We start from the raw sequence: 12,500 nt of genomic DNA, 5'->3' as shown, positions 1-12,500 counted from the left end.
GCCTCTTAAGCATATCTGCAATTGGTTGAAAGATCATAGTTGCACAACAAACCTCAAAACTGAATTCTGGATGGCCAACCATTGACCCGATCCATGACAATACTCCGTTAAAAAATGCAAGGAATGCTAGAAAGGCAATCAGATTTGCAGCAATGTTGGCAACTAATGCAATTGCTGTGGATGCACCTTTGGCAGCAGCTTCAATCACGTTTCTTTCAGTGCTGAAAACGAGTGAAAAAAAAAAGTTAGCTTAAGAGTTTACATGTAAGTTTGCATTCGATGTTTTGTTGAAGTTTCCTTGAGGACTAACATACATGTACATGTAGTTATCTGGAACACTTAATGGATATTATTTATATATGGCCTGTATTTCAGGACAAGAGTGTGGAAGTTCAAAAAAATAATGAGGAGAACTGTGGAAGACTTTGAAATAAGAAAAAACATTCAAGACTTACCCTTCTGGGATTTCAATTTCTGATTCATTTAGAGATTCTGGAATTTCAGTTTCAGGGTACATTATCTTAGATATTGCCAATGCAGCTGGTGCAGACATCACAGAGGCACTCAACAGATGGGATGCCGAGACACCAAACTCAATGTAAGCTGCCAGCACACCTCCTGCAATTGTTGCAAACCCGCCTGTCATGATCGCATGCAGTTCCGACATAGTTACATGTTCTAGGAAAGGTCTGACCAGGAGAGGTGCCTCTGTCTGTTAAAAAAAAAGTGGAAATTGGTATCAGAGCAATAGAAGATTATTAATAATTATTATTATTTTTCTTTACTCATGCAATCTCTGGACAATAATTTACCAGAACTTTAAATCATTCATTACTGCAGAAGCGATTTCCCCTGTGTTTGCTGACAATGCATTCTACACGTTTGATAGTATTGGACAAACTGTGGCTAGATAAGCTTTGCAGTTGCGTTCCTGTGGTACATTTGCAGTATTTCCAAATTAGAAAACAACAGAAAAGAAAAAATTAATGCCAACAGCTGCAAAATTTAAGGATGTATCCTCTCCAAAAGTGTTGTAGTTTTGTCAATAAACGATGCAAGAGAAACTAAGATGGAAAGAACACACTCTTGACTTTAATGTAAAAAGCCAACACGGCTACCTAGCACGAGGTTCGAACTGAGTACATCATGTGATAAGACATAGAATGTCCATAGGTGAGTCCAACATGTATACAAGTCACGAAACGTCCAAAACTACAAAACACACTTAGACGGCTAATAATACAACAAAAAGGTTAAGGACTTTTTGAGGCTGGAAACCCATGCTACAGTACCTGCCCTACAAATATGTTGCCTGCTGCATTCAGTGATTCAACAGCAGATGTTTTCATGGTGATCTGCATGAGCCAAGCGATCTTTTTTATAACAACTTGCATGATACCAGCATAATAACAAACAGAGATAACAGAACTGAAGAAAATGATGGTTGGAAGAACCTAAAAAGTAAAACATAACATCAGTACAGAAACTTCATAAACCTAACTCTGATAATTCCAGGGACCAGTCACGCACAAAAACCACTGACTGAGGTATGGCAATGCAATATTGTTGATACATGATGGAATTCTTTTCAAAACTAACCTTGGTTAATAATAATAATAATAATAATAATAATAATAATAATAATAATAATAATAATAATAGTAATAATAATAATAATAATAATAATAATAACAATAACAATAATAATAATAATAATGATATTTGATTAGAGTGACGAATTGCATTACTTTAAAAAAAATAATAAATTACGCATAACTTCTATAACATTGCTATTTTTGATAAGAGTACTGACTTTGGTGAGAGGTGCATTTGTAGCAAGTAGAACACACTGAGCATTTCTGTGCTCCAATTTATAGCACTTGACTCAAATCAAGCTGATGGGCTCACTTACATGTAGCCATCCTGCTTTGTTCTCAGATGTTGTTGGTTGAATCATTAATTTTGGGGATTAGATGCACCAGTGTTTAATGGAGAGGGATTTTGACTGGTTAACCCATCGTAGGACGCCCCCACTTGATGCATAAAATCGTCTTGCGCTAGACATAAAATCTAATAAAATCTGTTGAGTCTCACTCCAAGGAGTCAATGGGTTAAAATCACAGGTCGGGAATGAGCACTATCGGACTAAAATGTGAATTTACATGTATTGGGGATATCTGAAATACCAGATATCTCAGCAGATTCTGACTGCAACACCTACACAGCAGAGGTTTCCTTGATTTTCCTCGCTAGCAAGAAGAAAAGGAAACCTCTGCCTGGATCTGCTTGACAATCTGTCACGCAATGATGCTTGTTGTGATGCCAATGCAACATCAGTGACTTCCACTCTTCCACCATTGCACAGGCCTGCATTAAAACTACAACTGGTTATAATGGATTTTAAACAGTTCTGAATAACATCAAGGAGATCCACGCAGATATCTGCCAAGCAGGGTAACTGGCACACTACTGTCGGTGGAGCCCTTCAATTTCAATTCCATATAGACAGTATTTATAAATAGCAGCCAATAAATTATTCTTTTGTCCTTGCACTAATTATACCAACTGGCCATGTTTGCATTGACAAAACAAAAAATTTTGCTCAAGAACAAGGAATGTTGGCCTCAATTAGCACAAAGACAAAAGAATAAAATTCATTTATTTATTTATGAACATGGTCAATGAAGGAGCCATTAACTAAACTGTACCTTGAAAGCAAAGAAATGGTCCAAGTAGGCGTCTCCAAACACAAATTTGGCTCCCACATCAGTATAATCAAGAAAATGGGCAACTTGGTCACCAAGTCCCTTGAAAGCTCGGAAACCAATTGTTGTGCGTAGAATGAGAAGACCAAATATAAACTGCAGAGCAAGACCCCAGATGACAGGACGCCACTTAATCTAAAAGAAGTCAGATTATGGTAAAAAAAAACGTTTAGTAACTAATAGAGCACCCAACCAGAGAAGGAGGAAGAGTTGATTCTAGTAATTATACTAAAGCTAAATTAACTGAAGTCATTTTAAAATGTGACAGGCTATTCTTACCTCATCAATTTTTTTTAATTTTGACGGATATGGCAGGGTTTGAAATTGCGACCAATACAGTCGCATTTGCGACTAAATTTTTCCCCTTGCGGCCCTAAAATATCTGGAGAAGTCGCAAATTTGCGACTTGTTGTCACCTTCGCTCTTTCAAAAGGAAAGGGTTAGGAGTTGCCAATTTGCTGCTACATTTGCTAAAATAAATGACAATTATTTCGTTTCTCGCTGTGAATTTTCTCTGAAGATAGCGTAATTGTTGACTAGAGTAATTTTGCATGTTACGTGCACAGCTCCATTCCTTCGATCATTCGCCATTCTCAGCGGTTTCTTTACACACAGGTATTGCGGGCTCATATTTTTTGCTCAACCGCTGACAACACAATGCAGCGCGGCGATTTTACGACTAAAATTTGCGACATTGCGACTAAATTTTCATATCTTGTCACAAATTGCGACTGGATTTTTTCATTAATTTCGAGCCCTGTATGGTAAATTAATCATCTCTACAGTACTTTATCCACCTTCACCTACTTGACAATCAAAAACAAATTGTTGACATTTGTTCTCATCTGTCATCAGTTCTGGCACTTGAACAACACCCTCGTATGAGTTAACAACCCAACTTCCAAAAATAAACTTTGTGGGTCTACTGTTGTTAACCAAAGTTTGAAAAGCCTTTTCACATGGTAAATAAATGTGTGGCCTAAACCAATAAAGGGCTAAGTTAGAATAATTATTTTAATTGTGACTCGCATTTGGGGTGGTGTTGCATTGAAGAGAGGTCTACATGTACAAGATTGGCAGTAGATGATGTCTGACACCTACAGCAAAGCAAGTGCACCAAAACACCTACCTTTCTACGGTGCTTAGAGAAGATCCAACAAAACAAAATGTTGCAAAATAATCCAGCAAGGGAAACAAAGCGTATAGGTTGTTTGGCAGTGTCAAGGCCAAAGAAAACTCCAAGAGCAGCCAGAATAAGAACAAGGAAAACCCTGCAATGAATGAATGAATCAAAAGATAACAAAATATTCAACGACACATTATCTGGTTTCACGGATGTCCAGTATTTACAACCTTACTACAGTGTGTAAGAGCAGTGCAGTCATAAAACCATTTCAAAATGAAAAAAAAAAAAAAAAAAGATGTTACCCTCCATGGAAAAACCAGCAAAAAGGTGATGGCACTGGCCTCAGACTGTGTTTTGAGCATCCCATTAAAAGTGCATTTGCCATTTTCAACAGTTTCTTTAAATTTGCGAAAATATGAATAAATGTTTGCATCTTGTCGCAAAATTGCGACTGGATTTTTTCGTTAATTTCAAGCCCTGTACTCAATGATAAACTCAATTGTTATTTAACTCACATAAAATATTGTTACCAAAAGGATTTAAATACTAAGTCATGGCTCAGTTACAGACAATAAAATAGAAAAAAGATATTTTTGAATTCTGTAATTGTGTGGAGTTTGGGACACCTAAATAGTTAATACAACAAATCAAGTAGGTGACCCAAACAATTTAAGGTAAATGGAATACTGAGACAAACTTAGATTAGGCCATAGGGACCGCACACACTGGCCAAATTTTTGTTTTTTTAGCAAAAAATCTGTCATCATTCCATGATACAAGTGCCCACAGTAATTTTTTTCCCCACAAAATTTTCTCAAGCCTTAGCTTACCAAACTTCAAAGGTGCCATCATCCGACAAATTTTTGCCAGGCGTGAAAACTATACATATTTTACAATTTATGCAGCATGATGTAAAGAAAAAGTTTTTAAGTGCAGCCGCGATCAACAAATTGAAAAGTTGGGAGACTATTTTTGTTCCGTTTTTTGTTGAGTCAAACAAATTTTGTCAGCCTATTGCATACGGGCCCTTACTTAGATAAATGACAATTGCTTTGTGTACTAACTAGTAAGAATTGATTTATTTTGTAATTTTGTAAACTACCCAAGATGTGTTGTTTGTTGACAAACTATTTCTTTGAAAGAAATCCACTACATCCCCCTTTTTAACCATAAACCCACAGAGAGTGACCTAATGCTATCACAAAGAGTTCCCAAATAAGACAAGCCACACAGAGACATTCTGCCCTTAACCTGTCATCTTTGCCTCAGTTGCGGTTTTCGTCCAACCTAAGTGATTTTGCAATAAACACTGTTGGCAAAGACAAGGTATTACCACTCACAAATGCACTAATAGTTTTGAGCTGTACTGTAAGCTCTTGCTTAGTGGGCCCTTGGTGGCTAATGTGTGGGAATTTACCTGACTTTCAATTCTAACAAGAAAACAAAGAATTACATACCATTTTAAGTATCGCCACCAGCTCTTTACTGCAGCTATAACTGGTTCCATGCACAGTTGGTAAATGCGAGCTCCCCAATGATCCCGGACAAACATGTATGTCAAACAGAACCAAAGAAACATAGTAATGCCAAATAGCCATTGGGCCTTCTCAAATCCACTCACACCAATAGCTACAATGCTGTAGATAAGCAAGAGCGTGGTGATGCAGATGACGATGATGGATAAGCTATGCCGCTTCCACACCTCATACCATTTCTGTCCCTCAGGGGAATCGTCCCACTTCGCAACCAGAACGTGAAAACAATGATCGTTTCTTGGACTGGCATCTGGCTTTAGACTTGACTTGGACTGGTATTTTGAATCATTGACACCAGACAAGTCTAGCTGATCAAGCTGCAAGAAATGTTACAAAAAAGAAGGGATTCTCTGAGATGTTAATCGGGCTGTCCTTGGCCTGATCGATTTATCCTGGTAAAAAACTTAAGATTTTTTAAGGCCTTAATGAAGATTTCCAGGGATCCAAACACTAAATTCCTTAAAAGATCCTCTAAGAGCCTTGTTAAGATCTTAAACTTTTTTGCCTGGGTCATGCATACTTCACCAAAAGCATACAAGAACAGTTCCTATAAAATAGCAGATTTCCACATAGTAAAGTGAGGAGTGAGTAATGTTTAAGGCTTGCACCTTCTAAGACAGAGTATAGATCGGTAAAGAACAGTGCTTGAGAAAAGTCCCATCAGGTTTTCATTCAAAGGGAGTGACTTCTCTGACAACTTGCCCACCAGGCAAATAACCGCTTGGTCATAAAGAATTCAAAAAATGTCAAGCAACAAAAAATACTCCCCTGTTTTTTCATGATCAATTCACCCAGGAAAGGGGAGGAATCCCTTGATCAAGTTTACTTGCCCAACCGGCAGGTTGGGATTTCAACCTTTCTCTAGGCCTGAAGTAAATGATACCAACATTGCAACAAAGCTCTTTATTTTTGCTTCTGTAAGTCTAGTTTATTCTTACTGCATATGTAGATTTCAATTTTTCATGTGAATTTCTAAACATAGATATATTCACTAAATTTTGGCCAAATAAAACACTAGCAGTTTGCCAGTCTTCTAAGTGTAAGTGAGAACTAAATTGTTTTGAAACATGAATAAGTCATGGAGAACTCTGCATAAACAGACATAAGGGTGAACAAAATGTGTGTAGACATGCAGAAAGCAGTATTCATAAACAGCACAGGCGACAAGGTCACATTAATAACAAAGGTGTGTAGTCATTTATCAGCTTAATTAATTAATTTAACACCATTCCTTAGATACCACAGGAAAAAATAACAGATTCCATTTTTTGGATATTTTAGGGTATTTTGAAGAATACCAACAAAAATCCCAAATTTGGAAGAGTGAGACAAGTCCCAGTCAGGGAACTTGGTTGGGAATAAATTTCCCTGGTTGGGACTTGTCTCACTTTGCCAAATTTGGGATTTTTATTGCTACTCTTCAAAATACCCTAAAATATCCAAAAATGGGAATCTGTTATTTTTTCCTGTGTACTAAACCACACGAAAGTTAACGCTACCTAGAATCCGGCACAAAAGCTGCAAACAAATAGCTGCCAAGCAACATTTTTCATCCTTTCTTACAGCCGTTATCACAATTATGCATGAATGAGTTGACTTATAGAAGCCTTTGATAGTCTTTTGTAAATGCGAAAACAATGGCAAGTTGTTATCAAATATCTACACATGACATAATTAAATAACTGAAGGATAGCTGCTAAAAATTTGCAAAAAGTTAGTCAAAAAAAGATCAAGTTAATTGCAGAAAAGAACTGGTCCATTAGTTCCAGTAAATTCTCCTCTTTCCACGACTGTAAAAAATCGTGATAATTTTTGTCTCATTAACAATAGGGTATGTAGTTATATTTGGGTCTTTAAGAATGAGGACAAAAGAAATTTCCGAAAGCCATTTTTTCTTTAGTCCTGGACATCCAGAGGTGAACCAAATTTCCTTAACTACGAGGAAACGGCACAAGAAAAGTAAGGAGAGTACACAGAACGACTTTTTATAGCTGAAGAGGGTTTTCACAGATCACATTCCAGTACATTTTTAAACTGTCGACGAAAGACGAGCAATCAAGCGTATCGGTAATACAAACAGTTATAACACTTGAAACTGACTTCAACTTAAGAACAAGTTTTCTTTCAAGACTCCTGTCAACGACTTTAAATGCTTTATTTTCCACGCATGTTTCAGAGGGAACCCGTATGTTTCCGTTCGAGAAAAGTAGCTTCGACGTCCTTAACGCGTCAGTTCACGCAACACTTGTAAAGTTTCAACATCAGAAATTAAAACTCTCGTAAAACATCTACTTCGCACGGACAAAATCAACTTGTAAAGATCAATTCACCATGAATTCTTTTGAACATGTTTTGAAATTTGAGTTCGTAGTCATGATGTACAAAGGCCACAAACTGTCAGGTGGCGACTGGCATGGTCGCCCTAAAAAGTTACAAATCTGTATAGTGTTCTCGCCTTTAGTCAAAGATCGTACATAATTTTCTTCTCGCTAACTGGTTTCTAAGCAAAGAACAGAGCAGAATGATCCATGATAAACCAAACAGGCCTACAATGGGGTTGAGAGTCGGGAGGTCACGATTGCCATTATATTATTAAGCTTGACGCTCACTTAACAATTAAAGTTGTAAGCGATGAGAAGACCAGATCACGACAAATTCTAGACGGGCTTAACTTACCGATGTCATTCTTGTAGGTATGTGAAATTTACAAGAACACTCAAAAGTTGCCGGTAGCTTCGCCTCGCTACTAGCACGTGTAATTAACGATATGCAGCTTTCGGGAATCATATGCATGACGTCACTTTCTAATGACACATGTTCAACTTCATTGACTCGAAAAATTCTACACTATAATAACCTCCGATCTTTGGAAACTAGGCAAATGTATTCTTTAATAACCCAAGAGCACAAGTAAATATGGTTGTCTATGCACTGGCTTACAATTTATAGTTTTGGCAAAGCATGTGGAAATCGCTTCGGCCCTCGTGCTAGGAACACGAGGAAAATCAAATGAAATTTATGAACACATGTATATTTCAAGCAGCGTTTTGTAGCAAATAAATACTCACCATTACTGTGTTTTCTTCGTCGCCACAACTGAAAGGGCTTCGAAGACCATCTTCGACGCAGCCACTGTCTTCAAGATTTATATCGTTGTGTTTTGGCGGGTCTTCCATTGTTTATGTCGACGAGGCGAGTTCAAGAGCGAGTCTTCGAACAGAAATTGATCAGTTGATGTCTGTGGGAATGAAGAGGCAGTTGAAATAAGAAGCTTTTGTGATTCCGTCCCAAAAAAGCGGCGTAATTTTGCCTTAAAATGATTTCCAAACCAAATTGGCGCCAAAGCGCGTAAAAAGCGCGCGCTTATTTTTAACTATGATTTCGATAAGGTTACTTACCGTAAATTACCCCCAGAAGTTCCAGACTACAAAACAGCACAAACGTGGACTAATTTAAAGTCAAAAGAATATTTCCCGGCCAAGAAAGAAACAAACCAGAGAAAGAGAAAAACAAAAGAAGTTTGAGTGAAAGCTTCACTCTGTTACAGAGACCCGTCGAAGACTAATTCGATGAATCGATGTGCGGGTCAATTTGGTTTCTCGCGCCACTACTGATTCACCAATTAGAGGACAGGAGGAAGTCCACGTGGAGGGCTTTATCCACGAGACCCAATCACATCACATAGTATGTTACCTTTTGTTATGTAAACAAAGACATATTCACGGCTGCCAAGGAATTTTAATTTGCCTATTTTCCCCAGTTTTCTCCCATGATTTCTCGAAAGGACCGTTCGTGACAACCTTGGGACAAAAGGCGAGATGCTAGTCAATACTTTCTTTCTCTAAAATAGATGCTTTGTGCGAGATACACGATTTTCGACACTCGATATTGTTTTGCTTTATATATAATGTTCATTGTAATTAAGCTGAATGTTATAGTTAAGGCCTCTTTTGAGTGGTCTAGAAAACTTTTTAGCGGGGACTAGAACCAGATGAAATGTCTAATTATAATCAGTGTTTACGTTCTGAACTGAACAAATCTACTAAATCCCTTACCTTTCCTGGCTGTTTCAAAGATAAAAGAGCTAAACTAGACGCTATGCTTACAAATAAAAGTAGTAGCTCAAATAATTTCGCTGTGTACACGTACACGCAATCATTTGCGAAAGTTTCTTGAGTCTATACTGTCTAGCGGCTGTGTTCTACCTTTTTAGCTTATCATTCGACCATGTACGTGACCACTTAACCTGCTATGTAAGTATAGGAATGTACGTGATCACTGAAACGCGACTTGTTTGAGTCGCGTTTTGGCTTGTTTGCAATCATCCAAGCCTCTCCTATTTGCTAAATTAAGAAATGAAGGTCCGTTCCGAGATCGGATTGGAACCTTTTGGCCAATTCAATCTGAGTGGCTGAAATGTGGGCATGGCATTCAGTAGCTGGCGGGATATTTTATCGCGGGATTAATCCCGCTTTAAAATAGTCCCGCCAATACGCAGGCCGCTCTTTCGCAATATCTTGCCTAAAACGGTTATTTTTATTTGTCGTAGTTTGGGATGGTGGAGTCACTTATAAAAAAAAAACTGGCATAAACGCGTCTGAGGAACTTAAGACAAGATTGACTAGAGCCATTTATTCGTCGATCGTAAGGGAAGGAAGCTAAAAGTGTCGACTTTGACTCTAAGGTCATTTTTTTTTTGCAGAGTGAAGTGAATGGCCTGTCAAATAGTTTGTATACCGTTTGTGTACATACGCCATGACGTCGGTATCGTATCCGGCAGCAACTTCTAGATCTTCCACGCGGATGTCGATGGTCGTCGATGAAAACGACAACTCACTTTGCCCTATCGTGACTCAGTTTCGCGATTGTCAGCTCCAACTACAATGTGAACAAATTATCCTGAAAGTAATTTGGTACGAGCAGTTTAAGAGTAAAAATATACGATGACAGTAATCGGACTCCTGCCGATGAAAGGTCCTAAAGCCCGGTTTACACTGCGACATAAGCATAAACACTTGTAATCACTGCATAAACACATAAGAGATGTGACGTGTGCAAGCGTAGTTAGCTCCAGAAAAAAAAATTGCTGGAGAATGGGACGAGCCACGATTGTCTTCCTTCGAAATTGCTGCTTTTTAATTAGTATAAATACATAGGTGATTATTGAAAATTCTCTGCGCTAAAACAATTATTCACCTCAAGCTCGGTGAATAAAAACCTCGACATCGTCTCGGCTATTTAGTCACCGATATTCACCTCGCCTTCGATTCGGCGAATAATTGTTAAACAGTAAATGGATGTTGACGTAATACTGAAAAAAATATGATAAAATATGGCAGTTACAACTAATTTGAATTAAAATACTAAAAAAGTAACGGGAAAAAACAGAAGAGACTGGAAATAATGAACTGAAATCTAATATGTTTCTTCAAGGTTATTTTAGTAGGCAATAGAGAGAGCGAGAAAACAAACAGAGGTCCTGTTGGGTAAATGATATTTTCCAAAAGAGGAAAGAACTTCATTTGAATTGACGGAAGGCAGGGATAATTGCGAACCGCTTCACCAAGTTTCTCGTAAAAAACAGTTCCTACGCAAGCCGTCTTAGGCACTACTAACTTGACTATCCGCTGAAATGAAATTGAACAGCTGACACCTCGGTCTCCCGCTTCTGCTTACGTTGCACCCGGTTTACACAATTATTGAATTGACGCAAGCATTAAAAAATGGAAACGATTCCCTTTTCCTATGCTTACGTTTATGCTTATGTCACTCCCGGTTTCACGTTTAGTACGAGGTTTTGCAAAAATGTCGTGTTAAAACAAGTCAACTACACGGCAGCCGTTTTGGCATTTAGGCTCAGTTATCAACAACAAGAATATCTGAGCAACGATACTGCTATAGCAATGAGTAAGATTAATCGTCCAAGTTATAAACTTTCTACGTATTTTCGCTAAAAATAAACAGTCAAATCTCGAACTAGTTCTCGTCTTCGTCCAAGAATCTAAAGGTCCCTTTTAACTCCCTAACTGTACCCCAAATAACGTAAACTGCGATTGTGTGAAATATTTCCATCTCCTTGCTGTTGAAATAAAAATGTCAAGAACAGAAAGCTGGAGGAAATGGATATTAAAGGCGCCCACAAACAAGGAAACAATTTTGCGGATGCAAAACTATTCAGAAACAATTTTGCTTCCTCGGCAAAGGTTTCCTCTTTTGCGCGCCGAGGGAACATTTTGGGAAACAATGTTTTCTCGTTTCCGGGCGCCTATAAATAGCATGCTTTGACCACCTGAATAATTTTTTGGGTGAGCTGAGAACAGGCCAAAAACACAGTTATTCCCCATCGTGTCATTTGCTCCCGTTGAAAAAATGAGACGTGTCTGAGGAATTCATTTAATCCTGCCCTACCCCTCGGACAATCACCACTCCGGAAACAAAACACTGAATCTCTTTACGAAAAAAACTTTTTATTTTCACTGGCTTTTCAAGAGACTACCGCAAAAACAAAACAAAAAACGGTTTCTGAGTACTATGTCGTTAATTTATCGAATGTGAGTATGAAGTGTCCTTTCCTTTCCAAGTCCTGTTCCAGGACTCATTCTTGCCCCGCCCTGAAATTGGGCCTGGAACCCAGGCGGGAAAAGAGAGAGTCCTGTATTACTGGCAGGCGCATGCTCGGAATGACGCCATTTTCCCCCCAATATTTGGAAAAAAGATTCCTTATTTGGGCATGGTTTATTCAGAGTGCTTTTACACTGGATACATGGGGATAATGTGAAAGGAAATTATAACGCCAAGTTTCTGTAGGATGATTGATTTCGCGCGTTAAGAAATGCCACTTGACCTTTGTGCCTAAGGCGGAACAACCGCAAGCTATCCATGCAGTCGTTACCGGTAATGATGGTTTTGATAAACCTGCAACAGGATTTGGCAAGTCTGTTTGCTACATGGTTGTTTCTTTAGTACGCTTGCGATTTTCTTTGATCCGAGTCCGATGTTAAATGTAAATCAGTCCTTCTTATCGTGAGTCCCAATCTTGGAAGATCAGATGGATGACATACGAAAGTATGGAAT

The 12,500-nt window shown here is 38.3% G+C and overlaps 1 protein-coding gene across 5 annotated transcripts in view; it reads right to left on the bottom strand.

The window, feature by feature from the left end:
- Positions 1 to 9,626, bottom strand: part of LOC138052842 (solute carrier family 28 member 3-like) — a 20,264-nt gene extending 10,638 nt beyond the window's left edge. For 2 of the 5 annotated variants that reach the window (XM_068899426.1, XM_068899428.1), the window contains exons 1-8: positions 8,825 to 8,987; positions 8,495 to 8,664; positions 5,349 to 5,743; positions 3,895 to 4,036; positions 2,709 to 2,900; positions 1,293 to 1,454; positions 456 to 712; positions 53 to 221 (exon numbers count right to left, since the gene is read on the bottom strand). In XM_068899426.1, coding sequence (XP_068755527.1) covers positions 53 to 221; positions 456 to 712; positions 1,293 to 1,454; positions 2,709 to 2,900; positions 3,895 to 4,036; positions 5,349 to 5,743; positions 8,495 to 8,602 — 1,425 coding nt within the window. In that variant the 5' untranslated portion in view covers positions 8,603 to 8,664; positions 8,825 to 8,987. Of the gene's footprint in view, positions 1 to 52; positions 222 to 455; positions 713 to 1,292; positions 1,455 to 2,708; positions 2,901 to 3,894; positions 4,037 to 5,348; positions 5,744 to 8,102; positions 8,185 to 8,494; positions 8,665 to 8,824; positions 8,988 to 9,481 lie in introns of those variants that run through there. The other 3 variants (XM_068899427.1, XM_068899429.1, XM_068899430.1) reach the window with 3 other exon arrangements.
- Positions 9,627 to 12,500: the final 2,874 nt, after the last annotated feature.

The sequence above is a fragment of the Montipora capricornis genome, chromosome 6, assembly GCF_036669925.1.
Source record: "Montipora capricornis isolate CH-2021 chromosome 6, ASM3666992v2, whole genome shotgun sequence".
Lineage (NCBI taxonomy): Eukaryota > Metazoa > Cnidaria > Anthozoa > Scleractinia > Acroporidae > Montipora > Montipora capricornis.
The sequence above is the reverse complement of the archived record's forward strand: the minus strand, read 5'-3'. Positions and strand labels throughout refer to the sequence as shown.